General features: G+C 40.1%; 1 protein-coding gene across 4 annotated transcripts in view; it reads right to left on the bottom strand.

Annotated features, from left to right (window-relative positions):
• LOC109911177 (progesterone receptor-like) overlaps positions 1 to 18,003 on the bottom strand; it is a 292,961-nt gene that overhangs the window by 56,731 nt on the left and 218,227 nt on the right. For all 4 annotated transcript variants that reach the window (XM_048598029.1, XM_048598031.1, XM_048598030.1 and 1 more), the window contains exon 7: positions 5,384 to 5,514. In XM_048598029.1, coding sequence (XP_048453986.1) covers positions 5,384 to 5,514 — 131 coding nt within the window. The remainder of the gene's footprint in view (positions 1 to 5,383; positions 5,515 to 18,003) is intronic.

The following is an 18,003-nucleotide window of genomic DNA, read 5'->3' as shown; positions in this document are numbered from 1 at the left end:
CTCACTTGTCTCGCTACACACAGACAACAAGAGACATGAATTCGACTGGGACAACACATCCATAATTGCACAAGCCAACCAGAGACACGTCAAGGAATTCCTGGAGGCCTGCTTTTCCAACCGGAATTCCATCAGCAAACACATTGAATTACACCCTGTATACAAACCACTGAGAAACAAAACTGCAATTAATACCAATCACCCCAACAAACCGAAGCATATAAATAACAAGTGGGACGGAACACCAACGTGTCACCGGAGCTGCACCGACAATGTTACCTAGCCGGGTGATCAAACATTTGCAACCAAACCCACCGGCTCAGCAAGCAAGTCTACAACCCCATGTCTAGGATAGAGCTAGCCCCATGGTTTAAATGCAGAAGCCACAATTTGTGGCATGTCCATGCTAGTTTCAGTGGAAATAGGAGCTATATAAATCTGTAGTTGCCCCCTCCTTTACCTGACAGTAGCAGTGCTGAAGCATAATGCAACCTGCCTCTGTGTTCAGCTGGGATAGGCCACCAACCTCTTGTTGTTAAGTTTGTCTCTCTGAAAGGGAAGCTGCACTGAATTAGAGAGTGCTGATACTGAATACTGTTATTGAAATTCTGAACAAGGAAAATTGAACACCAGAGCAAAGAGATGACTTCACAGGGACTGAAGAGATGGACAGGATGGAAAATGCCAGGAGGTTCACAAGGACTGTAATGAAGGTTAGCGAATGCATCTCCTCACCACATTCACTCAGTGTACCCAATGCTTGCTGATTTGACATTTAAGAGCTTAAGGAAAAAGATAAATCGATCATTCAGCTACTCTTGATCTCTTCCCATGTCTCTGAAATCACAAACACTGTATCCTACAATTTATCCATCTCAGTCTTGAATTCTCAAGGAGTGAGCATCCATAGCACTGTGGGTTGGAGAATATTCACAATTGAGTGAAAGAATAGTCAATCCCTTGCTGAGAGAATGTGGCTCTAGTTCTAGGCTACCATGCCGAGGGAAATATCCTCCCTTGCGAATGTGATATGTTTCAATGACACCAACACTTATTCTTCTAAAGTTGGAGAAATAAAGATCTAATCTCCTCAATCTCTGCATAGAGAACAATCTCCTCATCCTCGGAAGTCAATCCAGTGAAATTTCATTGCACTTCCTTTGAAAGCCTGCAATTCCTTTCTTTGGTGAAGGGACCAAAACTGCAGGTGCTGTTCCAGATAAGGCCTGAATTAAGTTCTGTATAAATGTAGTAATACCTCTTTACTTTTAAACTCCTTTGTAATGAAAGATAACATTTCATTTGTATTCCTGACTACTTTCTGTAATCACTTGTTGCCATACTGTAATCTGTGTACAAGGACACCCAAGAGCCTAGGAACCCCAACACACACCCTTTCCTCCTTTAAAATACGTTGTTTTTCTGTTTTTAGTGCAGAACTTGAATATTGATGAAAGAGAGACATTGTTAAAAAATTTTCTCTTGCACTCAGGAAGTATATCAGCTTCAGAAGGCCTTCAGATTTTATAATTGCACTCCCAAAGATTTATAATATTTGGCTCCTTCTCCAGTTTGGATCTGTTTACTGGTTAATGTAATGCAAGCAGAATAGTTCTGATTGTGCATTGGCAAGTGAGCAGGTCACAAACTTGCTACTATAAAAATGACCATAGATACCAATACAGTTGGTTGGGATGTGTTCCCAGTCATATTACCTCTAACCAAATCAATCCCAACACTGTAGTGCCTGTCATGGGGCTGTTATTATCAAGGAAATTTAAAAACTTTACTTTGCAAAAGTTTTTAACATATAATAATTTTGTTTCACATTCACTCTCAAAAAGATGATGTTCCTTCAAGAGCCCAGTAATAAGTGTGAGAATAGATATTAGTGCTCCTTTCAGAAGATGAACTCAAAAAAACTCTCTCATCCACAAGCTGCTCATGATCTATTCGAACTTCCTTTACTGAAGGATATATTCCACATCCAGTCTTTGCAACAGCATATGTTTATCATGATTTATGTAAAACCGAGATTAGAAACAAACTAAATCTGACCCAATAGTTTCAAACGTATAGTTTGCACACAGTTTTGTTTCTTGATTTCTGATATTCTTGGAGGGTCATGGTACCAGCAAAATTGTTAACTAATGGACAGATATCCTTTCTGATTCAAAACTGGCTTGTAGGAAAATGGATATCTCTTTACTTGTTCAATAACAGAATGAAATTTAATAGTCTATGATGATAGAAACTTGGAACAAACACAAGTATATCTGATAAAGGGTCTAGGCCCAAAACGTCAGCCTTCCTGCTCCTCTGATGCTGCTTGGCCTGCTGTGTTCATCCAGCTCTACACCTTGTTATCTCAGATTCTCCAGCATCTGCAGTTCCTACTATCTCTGATACAAGTATAAGCAGCCTGTTTCTGAGCTATTTATAATCTATCCCCCTTTTTTTCAGTTTTGCATGCCCAAGCAAAGGAATTGTTTAAAATCTGGCTATTTTTCATGAGCAAACTCTTCAATTAGCAAGTACACATTTATTTGTTTAGACTTTATTATAAAATTAACTAAACTGTTTCATGTCAATTTTAATTTTGAAAGTGTAATCCCAATTTTAGGTAAAGTAACCTATATGATATGAAATTCCAACAGGCATTCAAAAGAATTCACATGATCATTATTTATAAATACAGAACTACCAATATAAAAGGAATGTTAGAAGTGACATTTATGATTTATAATTATTATGTTGTATATTTTGTGAACTGATTTTGTAAATATATGAAAAAGTATTAATTTTATGAAACACGTTTAAAATGTTATTGTTTAAGCAGAGATGAACAGTTGCTATTCCCAAATAATAAAAAATGGCATGTTGATAGACAAAAGAAATACAATTTTGCCTAAACCGAGCGTACTCTATAATTGAATAGCAGTGCCATCCCACAACTTCAGTTTTATAAAATTCACAGTCTGAAGTTATTTCAAAGTAACATTATTTAGTAGTGATTGATTGACACAGATAAATCCAGAAATATTTCAACATTGTTCCTTGTTGATTCATGCAGATATTGCTGCACAACTGTTTAAAATGATAAATGTGCAATTTAGAAGTCAGTATCTAAACTTAAAAAAATACAACTGGTTGTTTTGAATGTAATGGTATGTGTAGAATTGATCAATTTGAATGTAACATTATTTAGCTTTCACTTCCTAACAGGGTGTCTTTACAAATACACTGCTTCCTGCCCTTGGCACTCCAATCTACATGAATTTACTTATCCAGAATGGGACTACTCTAGTACCTGCTACCTCAAGTCCTCACCAAGCTCCATTGATCCCAGGTGCTCCTATAAGTCAACTTCAAAATTATTAATGCTATCATCAAATGATCTATAGATTTAGTCCACCACGCTCGGTGACCACTTATAGCATCACATCCCTGTTTGCACCCTTCGCTTTTTTAAAATGGATTCATCCCTCATTAGCCACAACATCTCTTTACTTGGTCTCCACCCACATTACCTTCAAAACCACAACTGAAACGCTTTAAACAACTGCCTTATTGGATCTTCTTCTTAATCCATTTCATCCTGTATCCTTTTCACCTGTCCATTTTCAATCATGTATTTTGCAATATCTTTCTGAAGTGAAAGTGCAACATAAGTTACAGCTGTTATTTTAAGGTACATTTTTCAGAAAGTTAAATAAATCTAATTAACTACTCATAATATAAGTGCTTAAAATGATTGTTACACTGCCTCAGAGACTTGCCAATCATTCTTAACAGTGCATATAGAAGAATTTAGCTAATGTGAATTCAGTCAGTCCATAAGCAGCAGCCTATAGTATAAAACAACATTCCAGTTGAGGTATGTGGGAACAAGGGGCATAAGAGCAGGAATAGGGCATTTGGCCTACTCCATCATTCAGAACGTTCATCATTGATCTGGTTCTAGTCTCAATTGCTCTTTTGCCACTGTAGTAATTGTGACCAGGTGGACCTCATTAACTAAAAGATCCTTGATCGGGATTGTTAACCTGGGCCAAATGGGAAAGCTCTGGCTGATAACATCACCAGGAGATGAAAATCTGCTCAGTTGATCACTAACTCCAAGCTGGCTGGTCACAGCCAGTGTGTTGAGCATGAGTAAATAAAGGGTGATGTGACATGGCCTCTGTGTGCAGTTATTTCACCTACATTCTCTCACACACCAATAACCCTAGACTCCATTAACTATAAAAAGTCTTTCTAATTCAGCCCTGAATAAAAGTAAAGACCAAGCCTCGGTTACCTTCCAGGAAGGACAGTTCCCCAAAATTCTCTGTGGGACACAGAAACACACGGTGGATATTTGATATCTTGTGACCGGTACTCAATTCCTATGGTTGGATGTTATATCAGAAGTAGGAAGGGAGCAAGGAAGTCCACTTAGGTCAAGAACGTCAGAAGACCAGGTTTCCCACGTGTCCCATCTCATGGATCAGGAACAGCCAATAACAACCTTTTCTCCCTGTCTCCTGGCTGTAGCGAGCCTATCTGAGAAGCTGGGTAGTTGGTGGTTGGGGAAGTAAGTATTGAGAACGAGGCTGTGGCAAGGGAGTGTAAGGGCACTGGCTAAGATCAGGCAGGACTGGGGAATGGAAGAAGAATTTTGGATACAGCAAGTGTTGGGAGATAGGGGTCAGGGGAGTTAAATTTAAATTCATTGTTAAATATGAGGCAGGTACGTAAATTGTCCCTTATCCTAATTCTATTAACACAAGGTAGGTGCATTGGGATCAGAATCCAATTTTACATATTTAACATTCTATTTAACCTAAAGCTGTCTATTTCTTTCTGGTTTAAAAGGTCTCTGTTACCTCTCAACTAGGACTGCAGATTAGATATTTGCAACAGGCAATAGTCTAGGGTTGAATATTGTTTGAGCCCAGAGCTGATATTGGCTCAGTTTAGAACCAGAAATAACAGGGCCCCATAGAAATCAGATACAGCCACTGATTTCTCCTGTAAGGATTCATTTCAGAGAATTTCCTTAAATAGGCAATAATCTCAACTAAGAACACATCTTTCATCAAGTGTGCTTTCAAACCAACTCTGCAATTCAGCCAAAGAACAAGCACTTATTGTTTGTAATTACTGCTGTTGTATTTGCCATGATCATAGTGACCAGGGTAATTATACACCAGGCCATTCAGAGAACTTAAAAATCTTGAGAGTGGTTGACAATGGGGTCATTTTAAATCTCAGAGTCTACACTGACAGATAAACAGTGAAACAGAGTATTAGTCAACTTCTAAGGATCAAATTAGAAAATAATTCATTCAGCAAAAGGATGCTGGTTGGTCTCAGTGCATAAAATTCTACTCTCACTTACTTGTATTAAGCAGTATTAAGGTTTTCATGCACAAAAATTCCTCTTGGGTCACTTGAAGATGAATGAATTCTTGTGAGATTTGTCGCATTGCTATACACAGATCATACATTGCAGACTTCTGCATTCGCTGCCTGAAAAAGATAACCATCAAAGTAAAATGCAAACACAAAAACTACACGACGCTCCCAGCTCCAGTTATTTCCCAGAATTAATTATCAAACAGAAGAGTAAATCCTATCCTCTAATCACAGCGTGCTGGGATACATAGAGGTCCAGTTCCAATGGTGTCAAAACCAATTCTTGTAATAGCACGGAAGTTGTATCTTGATCCAAGGACTGCAAATAGTCAAGACAGTGGCTCAATGCTGCAATTGCGAGGTCAACTAGGGATGTGCAATATATACTGGCTTAGCCATCAATGCCCACATTGCAGGAGCAAATCAAATTTAAAAAACTGACTTTGTTCCATCTGATAGTATATCTGTGTCTACATCTTTTGAATGATTTTTTATTGCCCAACATTAAATTTATATTCTTTCAACATAAAGATGCAAAGGATTGAGAACTGAGACTTGAGGACTTTAGATGTACATTGAGATGTTATTGGAATGTAACCAATATATAGAATATCCACACAGAATACTTGTAAACCTTCTACTTCTCACTTAACCAAAACCAGTGCACCTATTGAATACTAAAGGACGATATGGAGCAAAATGGGAACAACTGCAGCCTGCTGGATGTTCTGCTAAGGGTGTTTATTATGTGTCTGCTTTTCAGATACAAATTGACCTTGCATTGTAATGTTGTGGTGCTGCAATACATTGTGCAGAATGCAATGGAGATGCCCTAACATCAACTATCCAGTGACATCAGCTTTGAAAGACTTAAACCTCTGACTTTACCGAGTAAAGAACACGCTGGAAACAGACACTATCAGCTCCACTCTAGGTGGTGGCTTTGGAGGTCCTGTTGTGGGAACATGAAGCTTTATTAAACAGGTATCATTCTCCAGTGAAGAACATTAACACAGCAGACTGGAAGAAAATAGTTGAAAGAGTGAAAGCCATCTTATCTGGACAAGCCTCTAGATCAAGTTAAAATGAAAATTCTGAGCATTGATGAAATGTCATCAACCTCAAAAGTATACCATTTTGAATAGTATTGTGGAGGACAGCCTCTACGGGGAATTTAGCAGCAGCTGCCAGGTCTGTGGCACCATGACTGGCTCTGCTATAAAACAGGGCATGGCAAAGATCAAGCAAGCAATTGTGATAGAGGGCTCTCTAGTCAGACAAACAGACTGGCATTTCTGTGGCCACAAGTGAGATTCCAGGATGGTGTGTTGCCCCTCCCTGGTGTCAGGGTCAAGGATATCTCACAGCGGTTGAAGTCAATTCTCAAAGTGGAGCATGAGCAGCCAGAGGTTGTTGCACATATGGGTACCAATGACATTGGTAGGAAATGGACTGAAGTCCTGCAGAGTGAATTTAGGGAGTTAGGCAGGAGGTTAAAAAACGGGACCTTAAGGGAAATAGTCTCTGGATTGCTCCTGATGCTATATGCTAATACGAGTAAGAATAGGCGGATAGGGCAGATGAATGCATGGCTGAGGAGTTGGTGCAGGGGGCACAGATTCAGATTTTTAGATCATTGGAATCTCTTCTGGGGCATAAGTGACCCATACAAGAGGGATGGGGTGATCTGAACTAGAGGGGGACCAGTATCCTGGAGGGCAGATTTGGTGGAGCTACTCAACAGGGTTTAAACTGATCTGCTGGGGGAGTGGGGGGGGGGGGGTGGTGGCACCCAAACAGTTGTGCGACAAAAGTAAAGATTGAGGCTAGTACAGAAGTTAGAAAGCAAGTTAGATAGACAAGGTAGGCAAGAGCACAGCAGGGAATGAGGGAAGACTGATGAATTAAACTGCATTTATTTCAATGCAAGAGGCCTGACAGGTACAGGAGATGAATTCTGGGCATGGTTGGGAACATGGGACTGGGACATCATAGCTATAACAGAAGCATAGCTGAAGTAGGGACAGGACTGACAGCTCAATGTTCCAGGGTATAGATACTAAACAAAGGATAGAAGGGAATGCAAGAGAGCAGGGGTAGTGGAATTTTTGATTCGCGAGAACATCACGGCAGTACTTAGAGAGAATATTTCTCAGGGATTATGCAGTCAAGATATATGGGCGAAACTGAGGAATAAGAAGGGGGTGATCACTTTGATGGAATTGTACTACAGGCCCCTCAATATTTAGCAGGAAATTGAGGAGCAAATATGTAGGAAGGTTGCAGATAGTTGTAAGAATAATAAGGTTGTAAAAGTCTTGGATGTTAACTTTCCAAATATAGACTGGGTCTGCTGTAGTGTTAAAGTCTTGAATGGGAAGGAATTTGTTAAGTGTGTTTATTATGAACCAGACCAAACCCCCTCAAAACATGTCAAGGAGATAGCCTAGACCCTAACATTTTCTTATTTCAAAGACAAGTACCAGGCATTGTGTTCCAGATGCAATTTGATTGGTCAAACTATTAGGCTTGATGCAAAATACACTTCATTCATAAACTATGGCTAAAAAAACAAAAGAAAGAAGTATTGGAATAACATAACTCCATTAGAAAACTCAACAGAATAACAGATTATTTAATGACTAAACAGCAACTCTTCCCATACAGTAACATCTCAAAAACACAACCTTGGAAAAGGTAAATTCAGTAAAATTGATTATCTCAAATGCAATTCTAGCAGCAGGAAAAGAACCCCAGCTTTTAGTTGTAACAGAGAGAGGAATAAGAGCTTCCACATTCAGCTTCAAGACTCCAGCAACTGCTGAAAGCTAAAACTAAAAATCCTGGCTCTGTGACAGCTTGACCACACCCATTCAGGCTGCTTCTATTGTTCTAACTTCAAAAAAAAACCCCAACACCTTACTAGCTGTTTCCTGTATTAGCTTGAGCAGACAGCTTGTCACTTCTGTCTCAAACTTTTCTTCATTAAAAAGAACCCAGGATAAAACAACCTCTTAAAGCCACAGCATCATCACATCTCCTTCTTTAAAAATGACCATTAATATATAAAGATGACTTCACTTTTAAAAAACATCAGCCATGTGCTAATATTACACTATAATACATATACATTACATTGATTCCAAGCATGCAAACATTTGTTACTTTAGCCCATTTCAATCCGTTTTTGTCCTGCGACTGAACATCTCTGTCTTCTTTTATCAATGTCATGACAATGTGTCAGCACTTATATTCTCTCATCCTGCTGCCTGTATAATTTTCAAATTAAATGGCTGCAATAATAAGCACCATCTAAACAGTCTGATATTTTTATGCTTAAATTTTCTAAAATGTTTTAAGGGATTATAATGAGTATAAACAATTGTCTCAGAGACATATTGACAATATAAATGTTGAAATGCTGCAATACCAACACTAAACTCAAGGTCTCCTTCTCGATTGTGGGATATTTCTGTTGATGATTATTCAATTCTCTGCAAAAATACCTATTATGTCTTTCTATCTTCTCATCGTCTTCTTTCAAGAGTACAGCACCGATACCCACAGCACTCGCATTGATAGCCACCTTGAATGACTTTGCGTAATTAGGTGTGGCTAACACTCGGGCAGTGGTTAACACAGCTTTCAGGCTGTCAAATGCTTTGTGACATTCCTCCATCCACTGGAACTTTTTACACTTTTTCAACAAGTCAGTCAGTGGAGCAACCACACTGCTAAAGTTTGGTACAAACTTTCGATAAAAACCGCTCGGTCTCAGGAATTGTAGCTCTTCCCGCTTCGTCAATGGTATGGGAAACTACCCAGTAACCTTTGTTTTCACATTCTGTAGGGCCATTTACCCATGTCCAATAACATGGCCTAGGGATGTGATTTGGGCTTTTGCAAACTCAAAGGAAAGGAGAGGTCACCCTGTTGGGAGTTTTCTATAGGTCTCTGAAAAGTTCCAGAGATGTAGAGGGAAAGATTGCAAAGATTATTCTGGATAGGAGCGAAAGTAACAGGGTAGTTGTTATGGGACTTTAACTTTCCAAATGTTGACTGGAAATGTTATCGTTCAAGTATTCTAGATGGGTCAGTTTTTGTCCAATGTGTGCAGGAGGGTTTCCTGACACAGTATGTAGATAGGCCAACAAGAGGCGAGGCCACATTGGATTTGGTACTGGGTAATGAACCAGGCCAGGTGTTAGATTTGGAGGTAGGTGAGCACTTTGGTGATGGTGACAACAATTCGGTTACATTTACTTTAGCGATGGAAAGGGATAGGTATATACCACAGGGCAAGAGTTATAGCTGGGGGAAAGGCAATTATGAGGCGATTAGGCAAGATTTAGGATGCATAGGATGGAGAAGGAAACTGCAGGGGCTGGGCACAATTGAAGTGTGGAGCTTGTTCAAGGAACAGCTACTGCGTGTCCTTGAGAAGTATGTACCTGTCAGGCAGGGAGGAAGTGGTCGAGTGAGGGAACCGTGGTTTACTAAAGAAGCTGAATCTCTAGTCAAGAGGAAGAAGGAGGCTTATGTAGAGATGAGGCGTGAAGGCTCAGTTAGGGTGCTTGAGAGTTACAAGTTAGTCAGGAAGGACCTAAAGAGAGAGCTAAGAAGAGCCAGGAGGGGACATGAGAAGTCTTTAGCAGGTAGGATCAAGGAAAACCGTAAAGCTTTCTATAGGTAGTCGGGAATAAAAGAATGACTAGAGTAAGATTAGGGCTAGTCGAGGACAGTAGTGGGAAGTTGTGTGTGGAGTCTGAAGAGATAGGAGAGGCGCTAAATGAATATTTTTCGTCAGTATTCACACAGAAAATAGACAATGTTGTCGAGGAGAATACTGAGATACAGGCTATTAGACTAGACGGGATTGAGGTTCATAAGGAGGAGGTGTTAGCAATTCTGGAAGGTGTGAAAATAGATAAGTCCCCTGGGCCGGATGGGATTTATCCTAGGACTCTCTGGGAAGCTAGAGAGGAGATTGTAGAGCCTTTGGCTTTGATCTTTATGTCATCATTGTCTACAGGAATAGTGCCAGAAGACTGGAGACTAGCAAATGTTGTCCCCTTGTTCAAGAAGGGGAGTAGAGACAACCCTGGTAATTATAGACCAGTGAGCCTTACTTCGGTTGTGGGTAAAGTGTTGGTAAGGATTATAAGAGATAGGATTTATAATCATCGAGAAAGGAATAATTTGATTAGGGATAGTCAACACGGTTTTGTGAAGGGTAGGTCATGCCTCACAAACCTTATTGAGTTCTTTGAGAAGGTGACCAAACAGGTGGATGAGGGTAAAGCGGTTGATGTGGTGTATATGGATTTCAGTAAAGTGTTTGATAAGGTTCCCCATGGTAAGCTATTGCAGAAAATACGGAGGCATGGGATTGAGGGTGATTTAGTGGTTTGGATCAGAAATTGGCTAGCTGTAAGAAGACAGAGGGTGGTGGTTGATGGGAAATGTTCATCCTAGAGTTCAGTTACTAGTGGTGTACCTCAAGGATCTGTTTTGGGGCCACTGCTGTTTGTCATTTTTATAAATGACCTGGATGAGGGCGTAGAAGGATGGGTTAGTAAATTTGCGGATGACACCAAAGTCGGTGGAGTTGTGGATAGTGCGGAAGGATGTTGCAGGTTACAGAGGGACATAGATAAGCTGCAGAGCTGGGCTGAGAGGTGGCAAATGGAGTTTAATGCGGAAAAGTGTGAGGTGATTCACTTTGGAAGGAGTAACAGGAATACAGAGTACTGGGCTAATGGTAAGATTCTTGGTAGTGTGGATGAGCAGAGAGATCTCTGTGTCCGTGTGCATAGATCACTGTAAGTTGCCACCCAGGTTGATAGGGTTGTTAAGAAGGCGTACGGTGTGTTAGGTTTTATCGGTAGAGGGATTGAGTTTCGGAGCCATGAGGTCATGTTGCAGCTGTACAAAACTCTGGTGCGGCCGCACTTGGAGTATTGCGTACAGTTCTGGTCACCGCATTATAGGAAGGATGTGGAAGCATTGGAAAGGGTGCAGAGGAGATTTACCAGGAGGTTGCCTGGTATGGAGGGAAAGTCTTATGAAGAAAGGCTGAGGGACTTGAGGCTGTTTTCGTTAGAGAGAAGAAGGTTAAGAGGTGACTTAATAGAGACATACAAGATGATCAGAGGATTAGATAGGGTGGACAGTGGGGACGTTTTTCCTCGGATGGTGGTGGCTAGCACGAGGGGACATAGCTTCAAATTGAAGGGTGATAGATATAGGACAGATGTCAGAGGTAGGTTCTTTACTCAGAGAGTAGTAAGGTCGTGGAATGCCCTACCTGCAAAAGTAGTAGACTCGCCAACTTTAAGGGCATTTAAATGGTCATTGGATAAACATATGGGTGATAATGGAATAGTGTAGGTTAGATAGGCTTCAGATTGGTTTCACAGGTCAGCGCAACATCGAGGGCCGAAGGGCCTGTACTGCGCTGTAATGTTCTATGTTCTATGTTCAATCTTAGCCAGGTTTATCACCAAGCCCACCTCCCAAAGTCGATCGAAAAGTTCTGATAGTTATTCCAAATTTTCCTTCAATGTGTGATTAAAAGTTACCAGATCATCAATGTACACCACACAATTAACCTTATTGGTTAGTCTTTGTAATGATGCTGGCACATGTTTCATACCAAATGGCATAACTTTAAATTGGTACAGTCCAATTGGTGTCATGAAAACTGAAATTTCCCTTGTTCTTTTGGATAAAGTTACCTGCCAGCATCCTTTGAGTAAGTACAAATTTGAAATATAAGTTGCTTGTCCCAACTTCTCAATATGTCATCCAAATGTGAAATAGGATATGAATCAGATTTTGTAACTGCATTTAATTTGTGATAGTCCAAACATAATCATTGGTTACCATCTAATTTTGGCACCATTACTATTGGTGAGCTCCAGTCACCGCAACTCACTTCCATTATATTGTCTTTGAGCATGTTTTCAATCTCTTTTTGAACCTGTGCCAAGTCTATAAGGATATTGCTTCATTGGAATAGCATTTCATAGAGCTACATTATGCATAATCAGATTAGTACTTCCCAGGTTTTTCCCACATATCTCTCCATGTGATTGTAATAACTCCTCCAGGTCATTTTGATTTTCTTCTGAAAGTTAACCCAGTAATTTATCCCAATTTTTGAGCACTTCCTCATTTTCCAATTTAATTTAAGAAGTATTCAATTCAGAAATTGGCTCTTCACCCTGTGCTGTAACCAGCAACACATTCTCTTTTTGCTTTCCTTTCCTATCAAAATACCTTTTAAGCATATTCACATGACACACTCAGATTTCCTTCTATCTGGCATTCTTATCAAATAATTCACCTCATTCAATTTCCTTTCAATTTGATTGGCCCACTAAATCTTGCCTTTAAAAGTTCACCTAACAGTGGTAGCAATACTAACACTTTATCAACACGAGCAAAATTACAGATTTTTGATTTCATAAGTTTATATGATATAGGGGCAGAATTAGGCCACTCAGCCCATTGAAGTCAGCTCTGCTATTCGACCATGGCCGACATGCTCCTCATACCTATTTTCCTGCCTTCTCCCCATAACCCATTACCAATTAAAATTCTGTCTAACTCCTCCTTAAATTTACTCACTGTCCCAGCATCCACTGCACTTTGGTGTAGCGAATTCCACAGATTCACAACCCTTTGGGAGAAGTAGTTTCTCCTCAACTCTGTTTTAAATTTGCCAGCCCTTATCCCAAGGCTATGATCCCTCGTCCTTGAATGCCCTATAAGAGGAAGCATTTGCTCCACATCTATTTTATCTGTACCTTTTATCATCTTGAATACCTCAATTTGATCTCTCTCATTCTTCTAAATTCCAGAGTTTATAGGCCTAAACTGTTCAATCTCTCTTCATACAACAAACCCCCCATCTCTGGGATCAATCTAGTGAACCTCGTCTGAACTGCCTCCAATGCCATTACATCGTTCCTCAAATAAGGGGACCAAAACTATGTAATACTCCAGATGCAGTCTCCAAATGGCATGTATAGTTGCAACAATACTTCCTTACCTTTATATCCTATTCCTTTAGCTATAAAAGTCAACATTCCATTCACTTTCTTTATTATCTGCTGTACCTGCATGTTCATTTTCTGTGACTCATGAATGGGTACATCCAGATCCCTCGGCACCGGAGCACCCCGAAATCTCTCCCCATTTAGATAGTAGTTCACCTTCCTATGTTTTCTGACCAAAATGCATGACCTCACACTGAGCCAACTGCCACATTTTGACCCACTGTCCTAACCTTTATATGTTCATTTGTAAGGTTCTTGTTTCCTCATTGCAATTTACCTTCCCACCTATTTTTGTGTCATGTGCAAATTTGCCTATAGAGCCTTCTACACCTGTATCCAAGTCGTTAATGTAGATTGTAAATAGCTGGGTCCAAGTCATTAATGTAGATTGTAAAGAGCTGGGTCAAGTTGTTAATGTAGATTGTAAAGAGCTGGGTCCAAGTCGTTAATGTAGATTGTAAAGAGCTGGGTCCAAGGACTGAACCCCATGGCATCCCACTTGTTACTGCTTGCCATCCAGGAAAAAAAAATCTCATTTATCCCGACTCTGTGTCCTCTGTCCATCAGCCAGTCACCTATCCAAGCTAATAAATGACCCCTAATCCCATATGATCCAACCTTGTGAATTAATCTTTTGTGCAGCACTTTATCAAACACCTCCTGGAAGTCCAATATCTACTTTGCTTGTTAAACTTTGAAGAACTCTAGCAAATTAGTCAAACATGATTTGCCCTTCTTAAAACCATTTTGGCTCTGATGGATAGAGCTTTGATTTACCAAATGTCCTGATATTGCTTCCTTGATCGTTGATTCTGACATTTTGCCAACAACAGATGTTAAATAAATGGTCTGTAATTTCTCACAAGTTGCCTCTTGTTTAGTTCAGTGACTGAAACAGCTATTATTATACAAGGCAAACTGTGTTTAAGCCAACCAAATACAACATTTGAAATTAAAAGAAAGACACCACTCACCACTCACGACCTTTGAGTCCACTAATCCTAAACTCAATTTGAAATTAGAGATTTTGATCCTGATAAGAGCCCCCAATTTGTTATGAATCAGACCAAACCCCCTCAAGGAGATAGTCTAGACCCTAACTTTCTTGTATTAAAGGCAAGTGCCAGGTGTTGCATTCTGGATGCAATTTGATTGGTCAAATTATCAGGCTTAAAGCAAAAGATGCCTTATTCATAAACTATCATTAAAATACAACAAATGAAAGAAGCATTGGAAAAACTTAACTCTATAAGAAAACTTAACAGAATAATAGATTATTTAATAACTAAACAGCAACTGTTCTCATATAGCAACATCCCATAAACACACCTGTGGCAAAGGCAAATTCAGGAAAATAGATTGTTTAAAGATTTCGAGAAGATTTGTAGCTCGGGTTGTGAATGAATTTGTGGATATGCTCACTGAACCAGTGGGTTTGGTTGCAAACGTTTCTTCACCCTGCTAAGGAACATCATCAGTGCACCTCCGGTGAAGTGTTGGTGTTCTGTCCCACTCATTATTTATATGCCTCGGTTTGCTGGGATGATTGATATTACTTCCGGTTTTGTTTCTCAGTGGTTTGTACACAGGGTCTAATTCAATGTGTTTGTCACTGGAGTTCCATTGGAATACTAGGCCTCTAGGAATTCCCTGGCATGTCTCTGTTTGGCACGTGCGATTATGGATGTGTTACCCCAGTTGAATTTGTGTTCCTCGTTGTCCGTGTGTAGTGAGACATGTGAGAATTGGTCGTGTCTCTTGGTGGCTAGTTGGTGTTTGTGTATCTGTATTGTCAGTTTTCTGCTGGCTTGGCCTGTGTAGTGTTTCTTACAGTCCTTGCACGGTATTTTGTATATTACACTGGTTTTGCTGGTTTTGGGTATGGGATCCTTTACATTCATCAGTAGCTGTCGCAGGGTGGTTGTTTCTTTGTGGGCTACCCTGATAGGTAGCGGTCTGAGTAGTCTTGTGGTCATCTCTGAAACGTCCTTGATATATGTTAGGGTGATTAGTGAGTCTGTTTGTGTTGTGTCTTCCTGTTGTTCTCTGTCTTGGAGGTAACAGGGGATTGTGTTTTTCGGGTATCCATTCCTTTTGAAGACTCCATATAAGTGCTCCTGTTCTGCTTTGCGTATTTCCGGGTTGCTGCAATGTTGGGGAAATGGGGGTTATGGAGAGAGAAGGGTTAAAGGACAGACACCTCTCTCTTTTCTCCACATCAATGCCTCTGACTGCCCCCCAGATTGGGGAAAATGGAGGTCCCAAAACTAACAGACAACTCACCCAGTTCAGAAACCAGCCACATTTGTTTCTTGCCAGGGAGGCATGTAGTTAGGGTTAAAGAGTTGAGGCCTTTAAATGGCCAGTAAATAACCATTTAAGGGTCTTGATTTATTATGGGTTGAAAAGACTATGCATGAACCTTCTCATCCAGAGTGCAATTGCAAACGAAAATAGAAATTGCTGGAGAAATTCAGCAGGTCTGACAGATCTTTGGAGAGAAAGCAGAGTTAACATTTTGGGTCCAGTGACCCTTCAGAGCTGAACTAAATTCAAAATGTTAACTTTGCTTTCTTTCCATAGATGCTGCCAAACCTGCTGAGTTTCTCCAGCAATTTCCATTTTTGTTCCAGATTTCCAGTTCTTTATTTGAATTTCCAGTTGTCCAATTAGTTCTTCTCCCCACCTAGAGAGGGGAAAATTCTGCTGTAGGAATCTATAAGAAATAGCTAGACTAATAGCTATAGATATAGTAAATATGCTGCATATGATTTTTCAAAAAGTTCAAGATTTAAGAAGTCCCAGCAGTTTTCAAATTTGAAAATGTAACTCCGCTACACAAGAAAGAAGGGGCTGATGGAGTGAAGAGTAGGCTGGTTAGCCTGACATTTAACATTGACAACATGCTAGAATCGATTATCCAGGAAGTCTTAACAGGTTACTAAGAAAAGCATGGTACAATTTGAACATGGGTTTACAAAAGGGAAAATCCAGTTTAGACTGATTAGAGATTTTGAGAACATAACTATCAAGGTCATTAAAGGGGAATCAGTAGATGTCCTACACTTGGATTTCTAAAAGCATGTGATAAGGTGCATTTAATACATAAGGATTCATATATTGGGAGTGATTTTAACACAGACAGACGATTGGATAACAGACAGAAAGTCATTACCAGCTGCGGACTGTGACTAGTCGATTGTCGCACAGATCAGTGAGGGGTCTTTGCTGTTCACCATCCATGCTAATAACTTCGACAAACAGTTGTAAGCCAACATTCAAACACAGGCAAAAACAAACTCATACCAAGCTATTACGTTATTACCTGAGCGATAGGCAAACAAGGGGAACCAGTTTTAGGCTCAGATGATAATCGCTTAGCACTTAGATGAGGAGAAATTTCTTCACTCAAAGAATTGTGAATTGTTGGAATTGGTTAGCTCAGTTGGCTGGACAGCTGGTTTGTAATGCACAGTGATGCCAATAGTGCTTATCACAAAGAATTCTTGTTCTCAACCACACCCAACCCCTCAAATGGTGACCCTCCAGTTAAACCACCAACAGTCCTCTCTCTCTGATGAGAAAGCAGCTCTATAGCCTGATAAGACTTTGGTTACTTTATCTGTAGCCCAGAATGTTGTGGATGCTCCATTATTACAAACATTTAAGACTGGAATAGACAGATTCTTGGTTTCTCAGAGAATCAAGGGATATGAGGATTGAGTGGGAAGAGGAGTTGAAGCCAAAGATCAGCTATGATCTTATCGAATGGCTGAGCAGGTGATTTGGTCTTCTCCTACTTCTTACGTATATGTTCTTGTTGAGGTTGGTTGGCTCACCAAGCTGGTTTGTTGTTCCGCAGACATTTCATTACCCAGCTGGTAACATCCTCAGTGCAGCCTCTGATGAAGCGCCCTTGTGTTTTCTTGCCTGTTATTTAAACTCTGGAGTCCGTTGTTCTTATGTAGGGTCAGATTGGATGAAGTTGAGATGGGACAGCTGGAGATCTCCTCATGGATGAGGATGGAGATCAGAATGCAGATGATCATATTTGCATACCTTGGCCCATCTCCTTATCACTGATGGAAGACAAATGCTTCAGCAAAAGTGTAATTGCAGCATTTTTGCCATCTACAATGAGGAAGCCAACTAAACTGCCAGTTTACAATGCCAATGCTGCCCTCCATTATTACAGCTCAATCCTGGCTAGTAGTGCAATAAGCTCATGAGCTGCTTATACATTTAACAGAGAGGCAACAGGGGTCATTCAGCATGGCAGTCACTTCCACTGCTTACCACTGACATATCTGTCCACCAGAACTTTCTGGCTCTGTTTCTCAAAGTGCTTTGGCTGGAGTTTAGCTTTTCTGAAAGCTTTCATAGTTAGTCACAGTTAATCACACTTCTTTTGTCACTAAAATGCATTGAAAGAGCTTTAAGATTACTGTTTGGTGAGCAGTAAATACAAACAGGTTGAAATGTAACCTTTCTTAGTATTTACTTAGGTGTTATCTACCTGCTATATCATATAGTAGTTGGA

This window comes from Rhincodon typus, chromosome 6, assembly GCF_021869965.1.
Source record: "Rhincodon typus isolate 14 chromosome 6, sRhiTyp1.1, whole genome shotgun sequence".
Lineage (NCBI taxonomy): Eukaryota > Metazoa > Chordata > Chondrichthyes > Orectolobiformes > Rhincodontidae > Rhincodon > Rhincodon typus.
The sequence above is the reverse complement of the archived record's forward strand: the minus strand, read 5'-3'. Positions and strand labels throughout refer to the sequence as shown.